Source organism: Colossoma macropomum, unplaced genomic scaffold (assembly GCF_904425465.1).
Source record: "Colossoma macropomum unplaced genomic scaffold, Colossoma_macropomum, whole genome shotgun sequence".
In the NCBI taxonomy this organism is placed as follows: Eukaryota; Metazoa; Chordata; class Actinopteri; order Characiformes; family Serrasalmidae; genus Colossoma; species Colossoma macropomum.
The window spans coordinates 1,097,622-1,123,457 of NW_023494797.1; the positions used below are offsets into that span (position 1 = coordinate 1,097,622).

Below are 25,836 nucleotides of genomic sequence, written 5' to 3' on the forward strand. Positions count from 1 at the left end.
CTGAACGAGACATTCACTGCAAAGTCATCTGCAGGAGTGTGTTTCAAGTCAACAGCTTTTCAGTTCTTTCTGAAATTTAGGGAAATGTATTAACAGAATTAATGTCTGCTAATGTATGATATGAGACATATTCTACAGATAGAGAAAAACACTGGCATGTCTTTTAATTAGCTGATGAGATCAGGCAGATGTGTTGTGAGCAGGGAAGCCCTGTTTTTATATATAATAATCATGTTCACAGGGTGTGGAACACTTTCTAAATAGTGCAGTCTTGTTCGTCTCAAACGTGCTGCTCATTTTTGACTAACCCCTGGCCCCTATTCCACTCACTCAACAAAGGTCACAAAGGGCATGGGAGTTGTTCTTGAGTGCAGACATGAGGGGTCAGATTGGAGTCAAGTCAGAAATGATAAACCTTAAAGCTTACACACCACCTGCCTTTAATATTTCTACCATACAGAACTTCACCCTTTGAGTCACTCAGCAATCTATCATTCTAGAGAGAGAGAGAGAGAGAGAAAGAGAGAGAGAGAGAGAGAGAGAGAGAGAGAGATGAGGGGAAAAACTCATGACTCCCTGCTACTAATGGCTTCTCCCAGAGAGGGGTGTGCATGTCTGTATGTTCGTGTGTGTGTGTGTGTGTGTGTACATAGGAAACCGCACACCACAGTGCAAGAATCCGGTGTGTGTGTCCCGTAATTAGGAACAGCTCTTGGGCTCCAGACTCATAAATCTGGACTGACCCTGCCACGTCACCCTAGCACACATACACATGCACTCTCTCTACTCTCGCGAACTGCTGCCCTGAGGCCTGTTCACTGCTACAAGTCCCAACACAAGAGAGCTTGCTGGCCTGAGCACACCTATTCCAGCAATACCCCTAAACATCAATAAAATAAGAAGAGCACGCACTGTAATCACCACCAAATGAATGACACTTCAGTGTAAGCCTCCTGTCTGATACAAAGTACATCCAGACTCTAGCATTAAAATCTCAATTAACCTCAAAGCACGAGGTTAACTGACATCATATGCAATACCAATTTCACACAGCCAAAGTGTCTTTTAAGCACTATTCAAGCAGGATTAGTTTTACCAGAGGAGACTGTGTTATGTAAGCTATAAGGAATGTGACTGGCCAAATTGTACGGAAAAAAGTAGCTGTGTAATTTCCTCCAATTACCATAGATAGCCTGAAATGAAAGGCCGTTGCCTGAATGTATACATCACTGTTATGTGAGAGGCACAACATTCAATAACAAAAACAACACAGTGCATGTCTGTGTCAATAAGTAGGTTTTGTTGTTACATTAGCAACGGGAGATCTGGGTTCAGCCAAATACAGGCTATTCTACACTCCAGAATTATATCTGTTAGACTGTGCAGATTCATACTGGATTACAGTTATGGACCTTGTCAGTAATCACTGAAATTACACTACCTCCCCAGGTAAAACATGGGTTAAAAATCCATAAGGAGTGGTAATTTGATTTAAAGGAATAGTTTAGTGGGAAAAAATAACAATAAAAAACTTGACAGGATTTTCACCTTACCACAAATGTAGTTCATCAGCCAGTACTGTTTGGTGTCTAAAGTTTGTTTCTCTCTTTTTTGGTTAGAGCTAAGAGGCTAATGTAGCTAACAAGTAAACTTATATCCCATCAATTAGCATTGTACAAACTGCATGACTAAATCATCAAACACAAGCCTCAAACCACGCCGATCTGTTAAGTAATCTCAAATAGACCTGTTTTTGTGGTTTCTGACTCTGTGTGACACACATAAAACAGCAGTGGCAGCCTTTTTAAACCGAAGTCTACTTTTGTACATTTTTATAGATAACAGTATGTCATACAATGTCAGAAACGTCAATAAAAATGATGCAAGTCATTTTCCATTGAACCTCTTCTCTGTAACTTTCCCTCTCTCTTTCTTGTCCTCTGAAACAGTATCTGGTACCAATTTATCTCCACTTCAGTCTAAATGAACATAATCAGCATTCAAACATGGCCGAGTCATTCCTGGCTGATGGCATACCTGGCTGGAGCTACAATTACTGACCTTCCCTCAGCATAGACTCTCTAGCAAGACCCACCGTGGCTAAGGCACACACCCACACACACACATACACACTCCCTTTTGGGGGTTTTGTTTCTGTAATAACTATCATCACTGGTAATTTTCTAAACTTTCAAAAGGGTTTGCAAATGGGATATTTGGTTAATTATTCAAAAAAAGAGCAACTTCTCATTAGACAGAGAACAGCATGCGGCATATGCCAAGCTATGAGCTAATACTAGGCCAAGAGAAAAGAGCCGAAGTCAGATCACAGCGGTAAAAAAACTCCTGCTGAGTAAAACCCAGTCTAATTTGCCTCCATTTGCTGTAAAACAGTGTGCACAGTTCACACCACGCCATGTTCTAATACCACATTTTATTTAAAGCAATAGTTAAATCAACAAAACATATTATTTACAATGAATGGAAGTGAATAGCCACCAATTACCGTTTTACAAACAGTCAGGCTAATAGACTTTTATGCTCCTGCCACAAAAGCATTCTTTCATAGCTAATAAGAGTGACAAGCTTTACAGGATGCTGCCAAAAATCCCTTTAAACCTAACATGATAAAGCAGCAGTGGCGGAGCTATGCTTGTATACAAGGGCAGGCGGACCTCAGTAATGGACCGTATCAGCACAGTACTCCATAGCTGCATGAAGGTATTTTGTGTTGGAGGTGCAGCAATGCAAGGGGTGGTGGGGGTGGTAGTTCAGAAGCAAGGGCAGGGTCAGAAGGGAGTGGGTCCAGGGCAGGGTCAGAAGGGAGTGGGTCCAGGGGTGGGTTCGGGGGTGGGTTCGGGGGTTGAAAACTTGCCTAGACAGGAATGCCATTATGACAACTGAATAACACCTTGTAATAAAATAATGCTTTACAGTGAATGAGATTTTTGTCAAGGTCTGGAAAGCTTGTCCAAGTTGGCAACAGTTGCTACGTATTTGTGGGCAGGGCATGGACGGGTCAATTACCGCGTATGGATGAGCTATTCTTTCAGATAGCAACAGTCCATTCTTTTAATCATCAGTCTGGAATTGCGTTTGGCTGCTATTCTCTCTTGTACCAAACCACAGGAGCAGACCATGTACAGTGGAGGTTCGTTACTCACAGGCGTGACTCGAAACACGACGGACGGCTGCTGGCACCGTCTGTCAGATGCTGTGTGTAACTGTGCAAAGCCTGGGACCAATCAGAATCCTTTCCATTCCATTCCTCTGTGAAATAGCATCAGCTTCGGACGTCATAGTAGATAAGCGAATGAAGTCAAGCACAATAACAACCCTCTTTTCACCAACCATCTCCATAGCTGTGCCACATACCACAAACACATTACACTATTGATTACTGACTGCAGGTCACCATGTTTCTCTTTAATTAGTAGTAAGATTTACAAGGTGAAGGAATTGCATGTGGGCCATAACTGAAGTTGATTTTCAATTACAACTGACAATGTAATTTACTATATGACTAAGCTTTAACTATGGCTGGAAAATGTTCCCCTCTGCGTTGAGTGGAGGTGAAGAGACAGCAGCACTGGTCTATATCTGGGCCTCAGATCTGTATGGACCAAACCCTTCATCCTGATCTTAAAGAGACAGTTCAGCTCAAAATGCTAATGTGGCTAACAATGAATAGAATGAAACTAGCATAGCACAGCTTTCACGACTGTTCAATTCCATCATTGCTCAAAAGAGTAACACTAAGATTTACAATTGACTCATCACAGTGATTTATCAGTCTAGTTAAGCTTTAGCAAGGATGTCAGTGCTTGTAAAGAAGACATTTTTTTAGTTTCTCTTAAGAGTATGCTTTTACATGCCATGCACTGATTTCAAAACAAGCTAAAGTTAATAAACAAGCATTGTTTAAGAAGGCATATTTTTTTTTAAATACAGAGGGTAGGTATTCTGAAAGTATTCTCCTAAAAATGTAAAAAGTCTCTGTATCCAGAATACTTTCTTTACAAAATGTAACTTGGCCTGAATACAGATGCTTAATTTCTGTATTCTAAATACTTGGTAAAAAACTTTGTATTCCATTATATCCCATCCCTGGTTATATTCCAGGTAATTTCAGATCATTTTTATTGGTCCATTTCTCATGAAATGTTTATACAATGTAAAGAACAGCTGGCACTTTCAAATGGTGCCAGTAATAAAAAACAAAAATGGAGTTATGATATTGTGATATGACAGAGATGATAAATTACAAAAGCTATAAAATGTACAGAACTTACATGACACTAATTGTGTGACCAACACCAGTATGTGTGCTGAATAGTTTCAGTGTGAGGAAAGTGACTATCACACACAACATTACTTGCTTATTTTTAAAATATGCACAGTCATGTACCTTTCAAACCAAACCACCAGCCCTTCTCTAAAACCCTGAAGCTCCCTGTCTCTCCAAAGCTGCCATATTTGTATGCTTCAGTAAACCAACTTCTGTTTTCATCCAACTGTTTCTGACTCTGCACCCCTGAGAATATTCAGTAATATACACCAAAGCAGATACTGCTCAATTACTTCTCCGTCTCGCACACGCATTCTTCCTCTCCTCCCCTCTTCTCTTCTGCCTCGCTCTCATACCCATATTGTGGGTTGATGATAAGATGTTTTTTGGTCTCTCTGCGCCTCCGCCCCTCTCAAACAGGGCTGGGTCCAATAAGCTGATTAGCGTTTAATAATCCCATTAAAAACAAAGGCGCACACGTTGCTATGAAACTCCCCATTTTCATACAACAGAGAGCCCAAAACCCCAGCCAATTATTTCTTCCATTCATAAGCATAATCAGGCAGAAGGGGACAAGAGGGAAAAAAAAAAAAAATTACTGGGACAACAGAGAACAGACCGAAGTGTTCCACGTGCTGGAGAGTGACAGACTCACTCTGATCTCTGAGCACTAACATGTCTGTGTATGTCTGTAACTATGTAAATGTGTGTGTGTGGCTGGCTGATCACTGAGCAACAGTGAAACATAAAATGTAAAATTACAAATTTTGTTGATTTTTGAAGTGAAACGAAGTAAACAATCTCTGCCGCATGCTATTTTATAATAAGACAGTAATTGTAGCATGTGCAAAAGTGTAAATACACTTTCAGTTATAAAGTCTCAGAACTTATTAAATCTTGTTAAGCCTTAACTGACTCGTTAGGACTGGTTAGGCAGGACAAAAATTATGAAATGTCAGGTGATAACAACTCCGGAGCGTAATACATTACGACTGTTCTTGTGCTAACAAACATGGGCTCCTCTAAGCAGCTGGCTGAGGATCTGAAAGTGAAGCTAATGGATGCCTACAAAGCAGGTGAAGTCTATAAAAAGATGTCAAAGCACTTCCAGTTTGCAATTTCCACTGCCTGTACTCTCAGATAGAACTGTCTGTATGCAAAGCAAAGCCCCCTGCACCACCACTCCCCAACAAAGGAGTGGTGGTGCAGGTTCTGCTTACTTCTTCTCAATTCAAAAATAAACAAAACATCGGCCAAAGTTTTGCATATAACTGTAAATTACAATGTGTCTGAAACTAATATTTAATATATGAAAATATATTTAATGTATTTTAAGCATGGAAAACCACATATTTAATTATTTTAAATTGAGTAGCAACGGAAAATTCTGTCACCATCAGCAGCAACAGAGCATACCGCAGACACCACCGGAACCTTTTAAGAGAAGAATAATTTTCCCAACTTTTGGCGTCAGCTGCAGAGGTGTAAAAAAATAGATGCTTTTTTCACAAAACTAAGGTGCTTTAGTTAAAGTTCAGGCATACATGATCATGTTCAACAAAACCACACTTCAAGAAAAATACACCATTAGAAATATTAGCTGATGTTCAAAACATTTTTAGGATAAATTAGTCGACAGGAATGCCAATATGTAAACACAGCATAAGACTAATAACACAAAGTGCGCACAGGACCGCCTACTAACTGCACTGTACTTGTGAGGTGATACTTCACAAGAATAAAAACAGAAAGCAGTTACAGTACAACATTTAGAGTCACAAAAACTTTGAAATATTCAGTAAAATGTTACATAAGATATTACTGAATGAAATACAAATACAACAAATACTTCATTCAAATTGTTTTTGTATGAAGGCCAGTGTACCAAGAATGAATGATACAGCAAAACTATACTTACTTATGGTTAATAATTAATTAGTTGTGAACAAAGTGAATTGGACAAAATGCAAATCCAGTACAACAGCAGTGCCACATTAATCAAAAAAGTATGAACACCCATAACACATCCATAACGGTGCACTGTCATGTAATTTCTAACAATTACGATAACATATTGTCAATAACAAATACATGTACACACTTATAACATGCACACTTTTCACTCAGAATGTGCCCTATTACAGCTTGAAACTTGCCACAAAAGGTTTAATGCATCTGGCTCTTGGTGCAGTTTTTAAGTGGCTACATACAGAGTCCAAAACAAAGTCCTAGTTTATTTTGTTCAACTAGTTTGGCAATTTACTGTACAATGCACTGCTGTAAGCAACTCCAGTGCACTGCGGAGTTCCTCTGGGAAGAGAAAAGTCCCTGGAGTGCGTAAAGCAGGCTGTAAAATGTCATGAGGACCCCAACCCTATCTTCATCACTCTCATCTATAATGGTCTACACTGGGGTGCGTGTGTGTGTTGTGCTCTCCGAGGTTGTGCCAGGAGAAACAGCTGGACTCTAATGAGGGACAGAACATTCTAGCAAAAATAATAACCACAAAAATGTCCCCCTGCTGTCTGTGCGCTGGCAGTGAAAGTTCATTTCATCTTTGCGCGGGGGACGAGAAAACTAACAGTTGGAGCTGGGCAGAGTGACCGGCAGCCAGTAACAACCCACCCAGGGAATAAAGCAAAGCTCATCTGTGAGCTAATTTAAACTTTAAACACTAACATTCACCATCTACAGCCTACAGCACATTGAGAAGAGAAAGCAAAATTAACAGGTAGAGAGAGAGAGTGAGAGTGAGAGAGCAAGAGAGAGAGAGAGAGAGAGAGAGAGAGAGAGAGAAATGAGTCTGAAGAGAAGAAACTAGAGGACATCAAGTGATGGAGAGGAAGAGAGAAGAAAAAGGAGAGAGAGAGATGATACTGAGGAGAAGAGACTAGAGAATATCTAGTAAGAGAGAGAGAGATGAGTCTGAGGACAGGAAACTAGAGGATACCAAGTGATAGAGAGGTACAGAAATAAAAAGAGAGATGAGATCGAGGAGAGGAGACTACATGAGGGGGAGAGAGCTGATACTGAGGAAAAGAGACCAGAGAATGTCAAAGTAAGAGAGAGAGAGCACGAGACAGAGAGAGAGAGAGAAATAATCCGAGGAAAAGAAAATAGAGGACATCAACTGAGGGAGAGCGAGCAAGAGATGAGACTGAGGAGAAAAGACAAAATGATTTGAAGTTCAAGAGAGTGAGAGCGAGAAAGAGAGATGAGATGGAGAAGCAAAGACAAGATGATATAGAGAGAGAGACAGAGAGAGGGAGAGATGGAAAGATGATACTGAGGAGAAGAGACTAGAGATTATCAAGCAAAAGAAAGGGAGAAAAAAGTGAGAGCAAGAGGGTGAGGGGGGATGGGTTAGGGAGAGAAATGAGACTGAGGAGAAGAGAACAGAGGATATCAAGTGAGAGAGACAGAGTGAAAGAAATAGAAAAAAGAAAAAAGAGGAGAAGAAAATGTAGGAAAAGAAAGAAGAGGAATAGAGTTGAAAAGTGAGAGAGAAGAAAAGAGTGTTAAGAGAAAAAAAGGGGAGGAGAAGAGAAGAGAGGGAAAGATGTAGAGAGATGGAGTTATAGAGGTTACAGAGTGTGTGTAAGTTGAGCTGAGTCTCACCTGATTTGAGCTGGTTTGAAATCAGCTGCAGTTGTATTTGAGCGATGAACACCCCCAGCCCTTTAAAACAACAAACCAAAACAACAATAAACCAAAAAGAAATCAAAATAATTGAGGGGACAGAATCATAAAACAGAAAAAACAGATCCCTCAATTACTACTGCTGTGCTACAGAGATTACACCACTCCATTTACTTTAGCTAGACCATTACAGCTCCTATCTCCCTTGTGTTGTGCAGCTGTGACATCATGAGTCATAGATAAACACTGTGAGAGCGATATATGGTTAATATCATACAGGAGACTGATCCTAAAACAGCGGTGAGGCAAAGGCTGATATAGTGAGTACATAATGAGTATAAAGTATACAGAGCATATATTGAGTTCAGGCTGCACAGTGACTGGATACAGCAAGTCTTAGTACAGACTGATCCTAGAACAGGCAGTACAGAATATTTCAGAACAGCAATACGAGAAGTAAAAATTATTCAGCAAGGTGTAGTACAGTCTGATCCAAGAACAAAAACAAAAGTTAAATATTATGTAACCCCATTTCCAAAAAAGTTGGGATACTGTGCAAAATGTAACTAAAAACAAAATTCAATAATGTGCAAATCATTTAAACCCTATATTTAATTAAAAAAAAGTATAAAGATAACATATCAAATGTTGAAACTGAGAAATTTTATTGTTTGTGGAAAATATTTGCCCATTTTGAATTTGATGCCAACAACACCTTCCAAAAAAGTTGGGACAGGGGCAACAAAACACTGGTGAAGTTGTGTAATGCTAAAAAAACACCTGGTGGTTGATTGGCAACAGGTCAGGAACATGATTGGGTATAAAAAGAAGCATCCCAGAGAGGCTGAGTCTTTCAGAATAAAGATGAGGAGGGGTTTGCCACTCTGTGAAAGACTGTGCGAGCAAATAGTGCAACCATTCAAGAATAACATTTCTCAACGTAAAACAGCATAGAACTTTTGCTTTTCATCATCTATGGTATATAATAGTATTAAAAGATTCAGAGAATCTGGAGAAATCTCTGTACTCAAGGGACAAGGCCAAAAACCAGCATTTGCTGGCCATGATCTTTGGGCCCTCGGGCGGCACTAAATTAAAAAAAAAAAGAAACATGATTCTGTAGAGGAAATCACTGCATGGGCTCAGGAACACTTCTGGAAACAACTGTCTGTGGAAACAGTCCGTCGCTGCATCCACAAACGCAACTTAAAACTCTAAAATGCAAAGAAGAAACTGAATATAAACAGGATCCAGAAATGATGCCACCTTCTCTGGGCCGAAGCTTATTTAAAATGGACTGAGGGAAAGTGGAAAAGTGTCCTGTGGTCCGACAAATCAACATTTGAAATTCTTTTTGGAAATCATGGACACTGTGTCTTTCAGGCTAAAGACCACTCAGCTTGTTAACAGCGTACAGTTCAAAAGCCAGCATGCATGATTTTAAGGGGGTGCATTAGTGCACATCGCATGGGTGATGTGCACATCTGTGAAGGCACTATTAATTTTGAACGATATATATATACATGTTTTGGCAACATACTTTGCCATCCAGACTACGTCTTTTTCAGGGAAGGCCCTGCTTATTTTAGCAAGACAATGTAAAACCACATTCTGCATGTACTATAACAGCATGGCCCCATATTAAAAGAGTCCGGATGCTAAACTGACCTGCCTGCAGTCCACACCTGTCACCCACTGAAAACATTTGGCGCATTATTAAATGAAAAAAATGACAAATGAGCCCCCGAACTGTTGAGCATCTGAAATCCTATATCAAACAAGAACGGGAAAACATTTCACTTTCAAAACTATAGCAGTCGGTACACTAAGTTCCCAAACACTTACAGAGTGTTGTTAAAAGAAGAGGTGATGAAACACAGTGGTAAACATGCCCCTGTCCGAACTTTTTTGGAACGTGTTGCTGGCATTAAAAATATGGTTTATAAGATTTGCATATCATTGCATCCTCTTTTTATTTACATCCTGCACAGCATCCCAACTTTTTTGGAAATGGGGTTGTATCACTACAATAGTATTAATATTATTACAACAGCAATTAATGCTAATGGATTTTTCTTAATAGATTGTATAGATTTCAGTGGGCTACAGAATGGCACAACTACGTTACTAGAAATTCTGTGAAGGTAATGCTGGAGGAGAGGTGACTGGTGGGTAGTGCACACATGCCAGACCAGCACTGATTCAGATTAGCAGGGCTCAGTAGCGGATGAGTTATGATGTGGGGGCTAACAAGCTGGACAAATCTGATCAATTGCATAATCAACACTAACCAGGCCTATTTCAACCTAAAACAAGCTAATGGGCCTGATACAAGAAAAATACAAGAAATACATGAGAAGTTTCATCTTAAATGCTGTATATCCATGTATACCAAATTACCTTTAAAGCGTTTTGGAAAGCCTTCATATCTCTTCTATAACAACACTAATGCTATTACTGCTACCACTACTGCTATACTAATAATACTACACTACTACTATTATTATTATTATTATTAATAACACTACTACTACCACTACTAATAATATTCATTTAAATATTTTTAGCATGTTTACAATGTGCTTTAGAGAGAGATAAAACACAAAATACAGATAATTACAAACAAATAAAAAAAATCTAAATGCAAAGGAAGATAATAAAAAATAAATAAAAGATGGTAAAACGTAACTGAAAAGACAAAATCTAACTCAAAGAAGGCACTAATATATTTAAAGGTAATATTTAATAAGTGTATTTTAAGATCATTTTTATAACTGCAGAGCTTGGGACAAAGTAACTGAAAGCTGACTTGCACTCTTCAGCTGGGTTTCTTGTAGGACCAGAAGATGCTGTTTGATGACTTGCGTGATCTCGCAGGAACATAGCCAACAATTATCTTGATTATCTTATAATGAAATGATCTTAAAATTTATACTAAAAGTTATGTGTGGCCATTGAAGCACCTGCCAGTTGGCTTCTTTTAATAACGTGTTTTGAGTCAAAAGGTTTTTCTTTCTAAGTACAGAGAAAATACTATGTGTTGTAATCAACAATATGCTACAGAGATTAGGTGTAATGTGATCACTAAGTCAGAAGTGTGTATGGATTCTGATATATAAGGCAGAAGAAGGTTTCTAATTGAGCTCAATAGCAGTACAAAATCTAACCTCTAGATAAGCATATACGTGTCAAGTAGAGAAGCATGTGCTGTTTCAGGGCTGAGCATAGATTCTGTTACTTTTTCACGTTTTCCATTTTCCCCTCAATGTCCCACAAGACATGGGTGTATCTTTCTAAATCCCTGTATTGTACTTAGAGAGAGCGAGGAATGGCGAATTGTCTAAAGCAGCGCCTTCCTCATCACTCTCCCTGTCACTCTCGCCACCTCAATATCAAAGACCCTCCTAACATCTTTATATTTCATGGCTGATTCCATTTTGAGGCTGAAATTTCCTCCCTGCCACCCCATCCAGCAGGGGAAATGAATTATCTGTTACTATCGGGGCGCCGATAACTTTTATGGACTTTGGCCAGATTGAATTCTTCCAGTATCTCTTAAAGACAACAGTTATTGAGAAATGAAGGAATAAGCAGATGAAGCTGTTATTAAGACAAACAGCCTGGAAAAATGACATTTCACTTAGAAGTTCCATATGAACAGCTCGGTGTATAAAACTCAGTTAGTAATTTTGTGTTTTATCATGCATGACTCTAAGCAAAGAGACTATGGAACAGCCTGAATTTTTATATAACAGCAGCCAGCATACACAGAAGGCATGGAAGATGAATTTACAAATGGTAAATGAAATTACATGCTTTTCACACACCACCACTGGCTGAAAAAACCTGCTAGCTTCTAACACAGCACACACACAAGTTTATCTTGTCTTATCTATCAGAATTATATTCACTAACCTGAGATATCCTTGCATCATATAAAAGTGTGTACTTCTGCTGTCTCATACTGTGTATATATGCAAAAGCTTGTTTGGCTGCCCTGTTGATTTTCTGGACACTCCCACCCATCCAATGGATTTACTAAATTCCATGATCAGCACCCTTGGTTTAACATAATGAAGTATTGATCAGTCGAACCAGGTTTTGGATAATAACTACAATTAATTCTGGGCTGCTACAAGGAGAGATTTGAAAAGGATGGAACATACACATTGACATACAGTTAATCACTACTTACTGCATTAACCCCTTAAAATCCTAGGCTTATTACATACTAAGGCCTATTATTCAGAAACTAAATGGACTACAGTGCAAACTGTCTCAGCTACTCGAAGGTTATAGAAGTGTGTTATATATTTATGAATACACATCAACCAGCCGCTTATTAAGTATACCTACCTTGTATCTACACTCATTGTCCATTTGATCAAATATACTTACCATATAGGTGCACACTGTACTTCTACAGTTACAGACTGTAGCGCATCTGTTTCTCTGCATAATTTGTTAGCCCGCTTTTATCCTGTTTTTCATTGCTCAGGACCCCCACAGGAACACCACAGAGCAGGTATTATTTAGGTGGTGGATCATTTTCAGCTTTGCTTTGCAGTGACACTGACGTGGTGGTGGCGTGTTAGTGTATGTTGTGCTGGTACGAGTGGACTGCACAAAGCATGTGGAGGAAGTGTACTTAATGAAGAGGACAGTCATATCTATATATATCTATATATATATATATATATATATATATATATATATATATATATATATATATATATATATATATATATATATATTTGACCTCAGCCAATGACTTCCTGCCGTAGCCGTTCAAATACGTTTCAAACAGCAAGAAACTCCACTGATGGCGCGCCCAAAAAAGTTCTTTCCAGCTACTATCATGCCGTGAATTAGTTTATCACTAAAGTATGTAGAGTCCGAAATAATATTTACAAGGGAACACTGCTAATGTGGACAGTATCAGTAACCTCAGGAATGTTAGCAATGTTAGACACTGCTGGCCAGCACTTGACAGAAAACAGTGGACAAATCAACAACCTGAAAACTAACAAAAGCAACAGTAAAGAGGAAAGTTATGGTCTGAGAGGGAGAGACACCCAACAGCCACTGTTGCTCCCCCTTGATGTTAGTAAGGAAAACTGGAAAGTGCATTCACCTCATTTTCATGTTCACCCTATGTTCACGTGGTTTTATGTTCAGATTTGTTATTCCTTTATGAGTGGACATTCAGAAGGCTTCTTCAGAATGTATTATCTTCAATAAATTAATTTTGAGGACATTTATTTTGTCCACTCATAAAGCGTAAACAAAATGCACTGTTTTTTAAATAGAAAAAATATGTTGCTTGATGATCCTGCAATTATGTGAAGGTTCTTTAAATCTTTAAAATATTTTTCATATTCAGATCTCTTTTTCAAACAAGGTTCTTTATGGAACCAAAATAGGTTCTTCTACAGCATTGCACAAATAACCTTTGTTTATTACTTAAAAAAAAAATATTGTATTTATTTATTTATTTATTTTTAATATTGTGATATTAGAGTGTATTAGACTGTGAGAGAGCGTGTATATGTCTAACCTGCTAAGTGCTGGTTTGGTACTTCTGAGCGAGTCACAGTGGGTCATTGCATCAGTCAGTGAACTGTCGCTGGACACGCGCTTCCTCTGACCAGCCTGCAATTCTGCAATCCTGTAGAGGGAGAAAACCACAGCGTTTTACTTATTGCTATAAAACATGCTCACAAAAAGCATTTCTATTGCCATGAAACTTCACAGCCCTGATTTCTGTGCGCCTTGGTGAGGCTTAACGTCGCTTTCCTGGCAGAAACGTCCTCAAAACGGTGAGGTTTGTTTCCACTCTTTAGCTGACTTGTGAATTTGATACCATTTAATGACCTGTCTCTGACAGCGGACTGATTGTGGATTCTTTCTCGTTTCTATCTTTCCTTTCACTTGTCGAGCTCCGAGACATTCATGAAAGCGGCGGCACATGTAAAATACATCAGCTTTCATTTTTCAGAGTTGCTGTGCCATATTTTGATGCATTCCACACACATCAACACACAAGCTCATGCACAGAACACACACTAGAACAGAGTCAGCGAAGCACACATTGAACTGCGGCACACTGATTTGAATAAAATGTGCTCTGGTGGGATATTTTTAAAAGGATATGAGGAACACACAGAAAGAAAGAATTCGTGAAACTGTTCTTCGATCTACACGCACATTTCGGCCTTCATTCAAAGGTTAAATAAGCCAACCATTCAAAGTTAAAGGAATACTCCAACTTTTATCAACCTAATCTCTACTGCATCTGTCACATATAATTAATTACCACATGCAGTTGCCTTTGACATGTTTTCCATATGCTTAGCAAAGAACCTGCTGATTCAAAAGCATTTTTTTCTTTCTTTTCTTTCTTTAACAAAACTCTGTTCTGACGAGCTAGTCACACAAATGAAAGCTGACTTGTGAAACTGAAGCTTAGCCTAGTTACAATGCTGCTGTTTGATCACTGTCTGATCTCTCTACTTTCGCATATCTGACTTATCTGTCATGAAGCTGCTCCATTCTATAATGCTCTGATCTCTGGTACAAATCAAACTACTCAAACCTCTGAGAAACTCCTGTACAGCCCTTCAATGTGATGTGTCTGATCTTATGCAAGTAAACCAAATCACATACACTGCATACTAGTGACATCCACATTCACTTGCAGTTAACATAACATTACTGTCATATCAAAACTGTCTCAACTTTTTAAATTTCCACTTTTTATACACCATGTGATGGATCCAAATGTGATGATGAACGGACCAACAGAAATGTTCCAAATGTTCTTGAAATAAAATCATGTATTTACTTACATTAATGGCTAAGAACTTCAAGTTATTCTGTAAACATATATTTAACAGAAAAGTACAAAGTCTCAATAGCTAAACATAATATCAACATTTTTCAGTATGTAATGTGTCCACATTTGCCTTTACTGCAGCTTACATCCCATCTGGGAGACCTGCTTTCAGTTTTAAAAAAAATTTGCAGACATGTTTTTCTACACCTTGAAAAGTTCAGTCTTAGATGTTGGTTCCAATTTCTGCTTCTAGTGATCAAACACATTCAGTGCTGATGAAGTCGGGGCTCTGGGGTGCACGCCATTGTTCTGAGGACGCCAAATCTTTATTTGATTTTTTTTTCCTAGTAACAGCTTCTTGACAGCTACACATCTTTTCAGACCCAAAGCACTGAGTTGTCTTCTCACTGTGACAGGATAGAAAGAACCATCTGTGGATTTTTTTCAGCAGGAGTGGAGCTTGATTTTTTCTTGATTATCTCTGAAAGATTAAAGCTTTAAGTACTGCTTATCTGATGGGGACAATTTTGGTGGGCTACACTTGTATGGTTGTTAGGAATCTCATTTCAGTTTCAATACTGTTTAATTTTTTGAACTTCAGTTTTGAAAACTGTTCTTGCACTTCTTCATTCTCCCTTGACTCTCCCTTTCCTTATGCAAGTGGATTATATTATGTCTAAACTCCTCAAAAATATCTCCTGAAAAATGAATAACTTAATGATCATTTTGACTGGGAAGCAAATGAAGAGAGCACAGCACTGTAAATAACTGCCACATTTGAATTCAATTAATTTTTCTTTCAAACAGTAAACACTGTAAAGCAGCTTTACTGAAAACCAATCCAGGCACATCTGGCCAGAAGCAAATTTTTCATGTGACACTATTTGGAAATCAAACACTTTCAGATAAAGGCACCAGTGGTTAAATGTTGAGTACTTTACTAAGCTGAGGGTTTTACAGTTTCATAACACCAAACCTAGCTCATAGCATTCTCAATAGCCCAGACGTCTGCCCACAGGCTAAACTCACCTCTATTCATTTGGTCTTGTTATATGCAAGTTTGAGTGTGTGAGTGGAGCTAAAAAGAAATACATTGACTCAGTGCAGGATCGTTATTTCATCCCCTAGAGTGATCAAGAGTGCAGTGATCCAAAAAATAGACCTGAATATGTGTGTGTGTGTTTGTGTGTGTGTGTGCCCATGTGCACATGAGGATATGAGCAACACACAAACACAACAGTGCCTAAAAAGAGAGAAAAAAAAGAGGAAAAAAGGACAAGAAAGATGAAGCAATATAAGAGATAAAACTGTTTAAAAAAAACTGTCGGGCCAGTGGATAAAAGCTCTGTGGGTTTCTCAGAGATGGTTGAATGCCTGGCCAAGAGAAACAAAGAAAGTCAACATTTGTTTTAATGAAACGACCATTTAGGAAGAAGAAATGGAGGGACAAACAGCTCAGAGACTGTTTTCACTCAGGGCTATCTGCTCATATCGCCTTGTAATCTCTCATAAACACACTGCGAGAGTAAATCCACGAAGAACAAATATTTCATAATGAGAATGGACACCGAGGCAACAGCACAGCACGCTGCACAATAACAACCGCATCTGATGTTACTTTAATAATTCACAGTGTGTGCTTTAGATGCAGACAAGATCAAGACTGTAGAGTCACAAACAGTTCTCAACGCTTGTTGGATAAAAGAAACATTCGGTTTTGATCTTTAGGCACCTAGCAACCAGAATCAACTTTCTGTACTATGCCACAGAGAGACACTGACAAATGAACACTGACCATGTGATCATCCATTTCATCACAAACATCCATGAACATTCTATCAATCGACCGAAGACTGGAAGTAAAAACGGATTTTCCGATCTGTGACTGTTACATAACACACAACAGTTCAGGTCAGCATGCGGCTGCGGCAATGCCAGTCAATGCTTGGAGTGCAGTTCAGACAGAGTACGTTTAGCATTCAGCAATGCATATATTACATAATCCGCATCCAAGTACAACAGCTTTGCGGCACATCAACAGCCGAGCTATTGGAACTGCCACACTACTAGATGAACAATCCTGATCAGTGAGTATTAGCAAAGCTTTCTACTGAATGAGAAACTTTGCATGTGTTCCTGTGGGATGTAATACACTAAATAGTATCTAAATTATGTAAACAAAACAATAACTAAATAATATGATTAACTAAATAAGGAGCAATGAGGAAAAATGTGCACCTATTTCAGTGCATGTAGAGAAACTAACCCCAGAGGCAGCAGGGTGACAGTTACTGGCCTTACTTATGTAATGAGGAAGGTGTTGGGAACATTGGGAATGATCAGTGTATCCCAGATTGGCCTCAAAGAGACACAAGTTTGCTCTCTTGGGCTGGATTAGAGATCTGCCATCACACTCGAGTCTGATGGGTCCCAACAAATCACCAGGTTTCGGGCTTTTCACATATAACAAACATTTATGAAGCAGGGACACATAAATTTTGCACACTTTCACATATTTTCTCTCTCTTGTTAACTGTTTGTCTTGGAAGAAACGAAAAGAAAGCTCACTAAAGAAGAACAGTTTAAAACTGAAAAAAGAGACACCTTGATTGTGTTTTTGTTTTATTTTTTGCTGTCTACCAACTCAAGGGAAAAGCCAAGCACTGTGAATTCTTCCCTGTCAGCGCATGTGTTTGGGTCCGGTAGAGAATACCCTAGCAATAATTACACTTTTCCTTTATTAGTACTCGAGAAGTAATCAATCACTGAGTAGTCAGGACATTTTTGTCCAAAAATGTAGAAAAACAAAGACACCGATGCAGGATGTGTTTCAAACTGCATGTCCCCTGCAGCACCTATCTGTAAGCCTATCTGTATGTTTAGCCTCTGCTTCAGGTGAACTTGTCTCCAGGCCATTTTATCTAAGCATCCAGGGATTCCTGGCACTCTTCCGCTTGTCTACAATGTTTTCTGTTCATCTAAAAAAACATGGAACGTTTACACCAGCGGAGGGGCAGAGAGGAAACAGTGCAGGTAGAATTACGTGATATTGAGGATGGCTGTGAGATGATGTAACGTACAGCACACACTGAGCTTGTGAAATGCCTCGGGCGGAAAGTCCTGGTTTACAGCCGACACAGCGTCTGCGGTTTTTCAGCAGTTAGGGTCTTTCTGTGGAAGGACTATGCACCTCTCCAAAAAAAAAAAGTCATATTCAATAAATTTACTCAATAAAGTCTGATGACTGGTCGCTAGAGTGCATGTGTATGGAGAAGTTAACTTTAACACTGCATGGCGATGTCACAAGGCCAATGTCAAGGGCCCTGACTCTGCAGAGATTCTGTTCTAGCTTTGAAAAGCACAGTGTACTTTGATCTTAGACCAGCTTAATGAGAGAAACGCTCACACACACATTGACACATACATACACACTCACATACACTTGTATTGCTGACTTTATGGAAACTTCTCATTTGTCTACTAAGAAAAAGTATTGCAAACATAGCTTTATATTGCACGCAGAAGCCCCAGATGACGCATTCAGCTGGAACTATGCACCAAACTGAGTTAAAGCATTAAAAGACAGGAAGCTTAAATATTATGGAGTAGCAAATAAAATATTAAGATTCATTAACAAGTTTATGACCATTTTATGTATTTTATTTGAGTTCTGTGTGGATGATGTGAGTTTGTTTTCATAAACCAAGGGTTAGTGACTGACTGTAGAACTGCATTAAGATGCTGACGGCCAGATATATGGAAAAGCACAAGCGCAGTGGAAAATGTGCTTTGATACGGCCACAATATGTGCCCACATATGTGCCAGAATTTAACTTTTGATTTACTAAGACTGCAGCTTGTCATGAAAACTGCACATAGCCCCATACACTAACTGCTCATAAGGTGCAGGGTTTAAGAGAGGCAGTGAAATAATGGAGCAATAAGCCCAAAGAAAATGAAAGTTCAGTGATGAAGACATAGCAGTGTTAATAAATTATGTTCTTTCTCATCAAAACACACAGGTACCACGGTATATGTTGCCCTGTGTCTTTTCACATATGTACATGTGGCCCCAAGAGTTTAAACAGTGTTATTCTAGTAAACATTCGTTTAGCAAGTGTCTGACATTCATCTAACTGCTATGTCTGCTGCCATTGTTATACGAAGTCTCTCAACAACATGGGTTTTGAGACTCAATACACATTTAGGCCTGGTTTTAAAGGGCGGTGAAAATCAACAGCTGCTGCAAGTTGCTCAAAGTAAACTAAGTTCCATTCCAACATTCTACAAAGGTGTTATTTTAGTTTAAGAAAACACAGTTTGTGAAATGATTAGGGAAATGAACATGGATCGCATGCACATCACATATTGCAGTCACATCACTGCATAATTTGCGCCGTAACTTTCGTCAAGACGTAAATTTGGTCCCGAGTATAAATAGTGTTATTCTGATGGTAAGCATTCAGTCAGCATGCGTTCAAGGCTTGTGACACCATCTAACCACACTAACTGCTGCCATCGTTAATGAAAGTCACTCAGCAACACGTCTTTTGAGACACTGCAAATTTATACCAGGTTTTATAAGGTGAAGGAAAATCGATGCAAAAGCTGCTGCTGCGAGTTACTCAAACTTTTGTAAATCCAGCTGAATATGCGATCAGCTACACGTGTAATATCTCCACCTACTGAGATCTTCCCATGTGTTGTCCGTTCCTCCCTCAAATGCACATTGTCACTGTTGGGAAAAAACCTTTTATGTTTATTTTTAATTTTTTTTTTCACACCATTTGAAAATGGAAGTTGCCCTTTATGACAACATTTGGGTCCCACAAAGAGAGTAAATCCAAGTACACAAATATGCATGCATACACACACACATATGCAGAGGCACCGACTGGGTGTATGCTCTATGCTCTAGAGTTCTATGAGGGATTTTTATTAGGTATTCCATTTCAAGCCTTAGCAGGCCAAGCACAGCTACCCTACTGTTAATGCTGCTCTGCCTCTAAAGCTTCAAACACACACACACACACACACACACACACAGTGGTAGACATACCAGCAGTCTGTGTCTGTCTGTCTGAAAGAAAAATGAACAGATAAGAGAAAGAGGGAAAAAAGCATGTTCTCTCCATGTCCAGAGTGAGTTAGTGTCTCTTTCTCGCTCTCGTATAGCTATCCCATTTCACTAGCTATTTTTGAACAGTTTTAACAAAAGTTACTAAAACACCACTGTTTGTCTTTTCCCATCCTACACAAACTGACATGAACCAGCAAAAACCAACACACACAAACCAAAACAAGCACGCATACACCCACAAACACATGCTCACCCACTCCCATGCAGCCCTCTTTGGGAGGAGATTAGCACAAGTCGTGGAGTTGTATGGATTTTTCAGGCATCTATAAATAGAGGTGCAGATCAAGCGCAACGCTGCGGGGAACATTCTATTTTTCTACACTCTTCTCTGTCTCACGCACGAACACACACCTCATACATGTATGGTTTGATTTCAGCGGTTTTGAACAGTCCACACACTCTGCAAGTGCATGTTCCCTGCATATATATTCAATTTTTTGTATTGAGCCTGCCTGTTTTCAACTGGTACAAGAGATTAAAGCAAAACATTGTTTTTCGACCAAATCTCTATTTTGGTGCATGTAGTGGATTACCGCAGACAATATTTTCCTGTATTACAAAAAACAAACAAACACGAAAACACGTTTTCACTTACAAGAGAAACAAATGTGCATGTGCACGAAGATCAGGTTCAAAAACAACAGAGTTATTTAAAGGATAACCTATTCTTATTTTCACATTAACTGTGAAAATGTTTCTTCAACCTGCCTCAACCTTAGACACCGAGGGTCTTAACAAGATGGCAATACGCAGCCACAATGTGCCATAATTAAACATTCGATTTAGGCTGTGTGCACGCATAGACACCTTGGTATGCGTAAAAAAAAGAACGTCTTGATTTCAACAAGAACAATGTGTTAATAGACAAAAACTTTTCTTTTTTTTCAAGCATTCATGGTTAAAAAGTTTACCAGAGTTAAATTTCTGATGTACCATCCTCTGACATACTCAATAGTAGCCAATAGGAGGTGTTGTGGGGCTGGGCTTTAGTCAATCAAGTCGATATTAAACAAAACTAAGGAGACACGAATGACTGCTGTCAGATAACATCCAGGAGGGTGACCAGCAGTTTGATTAAAAGTAACACTTCCTTTTGAAAAAACAGCAGGTTTTCACAAACAAGCTTTCACGTTTGCATGAGTTTCCTGCTCACACAGTTCTCCTCCTCTAAAACACCTCCAACAAACCAGTAACACTTGACCTTGTAACAATACCTTTTTGAAACAAGATGCCTTTTAACTTTTAAAGTTTTTAGGGGGGTGGGGTAACACATTTGACTGACCAATAGGTAAAAACGACACAGCAATCTGAGAGAACTCTAGACGGAGACGAGTGATAAACATTTAGAAACGGACAAATACAATAATACAAAAATACAAAATCTCAGTGTTGAGTGTAAGTACAGCCCTCAGTATTCAAAAACTAGCCAAAACTAGCTTTTCCTCCATTGGTGACTAAAGAGAAGGAATGCTCAATATTGATTGGTCAAATGTGATGACGTGAAGTGCTTTTTTGTGAAACGCTGCATAAAAGATGAAGTTTTTTTAGCTTAAACGTGAGATTTAATAAGGCTAGAGACGACTAGAGGAGAGCTGTTCAGCCACAATGTGTGTTGCTTGATCGACAACAATGAAAAGAAGCATGCTCGAGTGCGTTTGATAAGGCATCACCTGAATGCCCCCTAAGGCCAGAAACATAGTTTACACAAGTATGCAAACATGATTTTGAGTGTCCTTGCATTCTAAAATGGGTCAAATGCAAACATCAGCTGCATTCTGAGTGCTACAGCAAGGGACACAAGAGCCAAGCTTGACCAAACTGTCTAGCACTGCCAGTGTGCTTTCTTCCGGTCAACTGTCATAGCAGACGAGCATCATCACCTCTTCACCGTGACAGACCACACAAAGCAGCTTACAGTCCTCAACTGTCCACACATTCACCTGTTATGACTGTTGGAATGGCAGTAGATCCTGTTCTGATGTGTCCTCTGTCAACCCTTGAGTACTAAGTGTTTTAACCACCACAGTAACATAGGAACATGTTGAGTTTGTACAGAAGGACCGTGCATTTGCGATGTGATGGCCAGACGTTGTTATGTTGTGTTAATGTTCTTGTGTTGAGAATGTTTCTATTATAATGGTGCAGCTTATCATGCAAACTGCACATAGCTCTGTCCTATAACTGCTCACTCATGAGATTCAAGGTTTATAAGAAGCAGCAAATAATGGAGCCGTGAAAAAGCTGGAGGCAAAAGAGAAAATGAAAGTTACAAGAGATAGCAGAGTTAATAAATGTAGTCTTTTCCCACCAAAATGCAAAGCATCTTCTCACATATGTACATCTGGTCCCAAAAACTGTTTAAATAGTGTTATTCTGATGGTAAACATTATTTCAGCACATGTTTGAAGCCTGTGTCTTCATCTGACTGCTATGTCTCAACAGCACGTCTTTGGAGACCTCAACGCAAATTTAGGCCTTGTTTTTAAAGACAGAGGAAAATTCACAGCCGTTGCTCAAACTTTAATATATCGAGCGGAATAAGTAATCAGATGAATGTTTAAGATTTCCACCCACTTTTTGCACAATCCTCCTACACTCTCCTCCTAGATGTATGCATAAAGAAGAGAAGAGCATTTGCATTCCATGCACATGAAACAAGAACCGAGTGTTCAAGCTTGTGCGGCAGTTTCATACATAACAGAATGCGTCCTCCGATTTGCTCCTGAAACTGGCACAAAAGGCTTAGTACATCAGGGACTGATTGTTTTGCACATTGCATATCTTTGGTATCCACTATATTATTTGCACCATATCTGTCATATCTTACTGGAGTCATATTAAAATCAGCCTTTCTAAATGTATCATGTCTAAAAAATGATTTTATTGCAGTGTTAAAATATTGTAGATTTGTAGTTTTAATATTGCATCTAAACCTTTAATGTTTGAATAACAAGGCTATGCCAGTAATTAACCACAGTTTATTATAACTTATAGTTCCCTAACACCCTATATCTGGCAGTACAGTATAAATCTAATCCACACCAACTGTGCCATATTCACGGCTGTAATGTTAGTGGTAATTACGTGACTATAAACGTGTCCTCCACTCCAAAGGGGCCTGCACTACAGCTCATTAATCAAAACATCATTAGAGCCATAATTAACAGCATACGTCCTAAAAGCCTTCAAAAATAGGTCGTTTGTGCCTATGTGCTAATGTGTGATATCTGACCTGGGTGCTGGAGAGGAAGGTGGAGAAGAGGAGGAGGATGGGAAGGCAAATTTGCGCTGGGCTGAAGAGTTCTCTCCTGATGAGTCTACCAGGTCAGGCATGCCTGGTGATGTGCTCACGGTTTCCGTGACTACCAGCTCAGGGTCCAGAATAAACAGCTCGTCCTGAGAGATCTCAGTCACATAGTGTAGATGCTCCTAACAGACACAAACATACACAAACTGTTTTATTAAAGTCTTGGGGGGGGCGTCCAACCCTTCAACTAAGGCTATTTTCACACCTAGTCCATTTGCTTTGATTTTTTTTCCCAACAAAGTCGCATATGGTCAAAGTTGATTGTAAAATGAGCATGAATTAATTTCAGTTTTGTTATTCATCAATTTCATCTCTGACATATCTGTACAATCTGTATGTGCGTTAAGTGTAATAGAAAAAATGCTTATCATTATCATACATTATACTAATAATAACAATAAAAACAGAAAATAACAAAAATAATAATAATTAGTGCACATCTAGTACAAAAGTGGATGTACTTTTTTTTACATGCACATTGGTATATGCTCACAAATGCTGCAACTAATGAAAGACATATTACACCGTGCTTTTGTTTAACAGTACTGACACCAGCCAAAAAATAAATCACAAAACACAGCTAGTGCAGAAGCCATCTTATACACTGCAGAAATACAGCATTTAAATATGTTATTTTAGGAAAATAATCAAAATGCACAATCACATCATTCTACCACGACTAATTATTTTAATTATGCATCAGTTTGAATTTAACCAATCAGGTCACTGATGCCACAATTTTTGACAGTCCATGTTTCATTTGTTTAGTGCACTCCAGAATGTGGGTGGATTGTTCACACCTGTCAAAATGAACCGAATTAAAGAAAATTTGATTGGTCTGCACCAAACACAGAAGGTGGAAAAGCACTCAAAGTAGCCAAAAAGAAATAATTCACTTTTTCAAGTTAAAGAAAAGGAGATTGTCAAATGTTTCTACAATTACTTTTTGTGTTGCTATTATTGCAGGTAACTTTATTTTTCCTCCACAAAGAGATGAAAACATACAGTGTACTGTTAAGCTGAATGTTGTTAAAAAAACAGAGTATCTGGTCATTTAGTCATTAGTGAGAATAAGTGCACAGGTGCCATTAGTCAGACTCACCTGGGCACGATCAATCCTGTAAAATCGATCCGCTGTTGTCGCTACAAAAACACAACACAAGCAGATACAAATGAGAGGTTTTGTAATGGTTTTGTAATGCAACAGTACTTAAAAGTTTTTTTTTTTTCTAGAGTGACCAAACATGGATAAACAGTAGTTATTAGAAGAAGCATCATTTAAAAACCATGAAGCCTGAAAAATGTCTCTTACAAGAGTGGCTAGGCTGACTGTGGGAGCACTTCATTTTTCCTAAATTGGACACGGTGATCAAAAACATTTCCTTCTTTCCTTACAACAACAGATTTTAATTAAAACAATATTTTCAACAGAGTCAGAGAACAGCTCAGACTGACCCATCAGTGAGCCCAAAGGGCTGATTTCAAATCAAAGAAAAATACCCATCTTAGTCCTAAGCAAATATATGATGCAGGAATAAATTAGCTTCTAGTTTGTAATGTAATAGTCCTTAAAGTTCTTGCATCTTAGAGTGCCCACTGAACAGCAGTTACACTCTGAAAGGATTTATCTGGGATCAGAAGAGGCATCATTTTAAAAACTGTGCGGCCTGAAAAATGAACCGACCCTAGCAGATGTGGCCAGAGCAAGTGAGAGCGTTAGTTTAATTTTTGTAATTTAGATATGAAGGAAACACATTTCGTAATTTCCTAATATATTATAAACAAAACAATGTTTTCAAAGTGTTGATGTGCCCAGAATGCTTTCCTCTTTTCAGTTTGGAAAAGACTGCAGAGCAAAACAGTCCACTCATTAGTGAGAATGGCACTGATGGACTTTGTTTGGCTTCAGGTGAAGAGGTCATTCACGTGACCAGGAACAGGACATGTAAGGCGACTGTTACAGAAGCGAATCAATCGGTTGATTAATTAATTGATTTTGTTGAGGTACTGCAGGGACAGCATGGTGTTATCAAGAACAAAAGGAACAATACACAAATGCACAAGTGGCATGTTTAATAGGCCATTAAGAGCACAGAATACACACACACAAATTGCCATGAAAACTACACAAGCCCAAACAGCCGCCCACCCTTCAACAAACACGCAGGTGCTCTCAATCTAAATGCTGTATCAGCAGCAAACAGAGGTCATTACGGCAAATGCAAAACCGTGCCTCAGATTAGAGCGGGACATTGAATTGTCTTTAGCTGTTTTTTTTTCCCCTAGTTTAACCCTCTGAACCATCTGTAGCAGTCCAGGCTGAAGCCCAGCTGCATGTTGCTATGACAGAGTTCCTGATTGTAGCCCTCTCATTCTAACACAGCTTCTAAATGGCCTTTAAAGTGATATCTTTGCACCTTTGGCAGACTATGCTGGACAGTGCTTGCAGGAGTTCAGCAGAAAATGAACCAAAGCAATAAAATAGCTACAGTTGCCCTTGAGAACCTTCACTGTAACAAGAGTACACAAGCTGTATGAATGAGAACAAGAGGCTACAGTCACATAAGAGCTGAAACCACTGATGCTATATATGATATACACTACATGTCCTCTCGTTGGTTGGAACA

At 38.9% G+C, this 25,836-nt stretch overlaps 1 protein-coding gene across 15 annotated transcripts in view; it reads right to left on the reverse strand.

Moving 5' to 3' along the window:
- The window catches only part of dgkza (diacylglycerol kinase, zeta a), a 194,775-nt gene that overhangs the window by 21,945 nt on the left and 146,994 nt on the right, over window positions 1-25,836 (reverse strand). For 11 of the 15 annotated variants that reach the window (XM_036583985.1, XM_036583983.1, XM_036583984.1 and 8 more), the window contains 5 exons: window positions 24,312-24,352; window positions 23,135-23,331; window positions 19,822-19,842; window positions 13,485-13,595; window positions 7,907-7,966 (listed from right to left, as the gene is read on the reverse strand). In XM_036583985.1, coding sequence (XP_036439878.1) covers window positions 7,907-7,966; window positions 13,485-13,595; window positions 19,822-19,842; window positions 23,135-23,331; window positions 24,312-24,352 — 430 coding nt within the window. Of the gene's footprint in view, window positions 1-7,906; window positions 7,967-13,484; window positions 13,596-18,833; window positions 19,498-19,821; window positions 19,843-23,134; window positions 23,332-24,311; window positions 24,353-25,836 lie in introns of those variants that run through there. The other 4 variants (XM_036583975.1, XM_036583987.1, XR_005008007.1 and 1 more) reach the window with 3 other exon arrangements.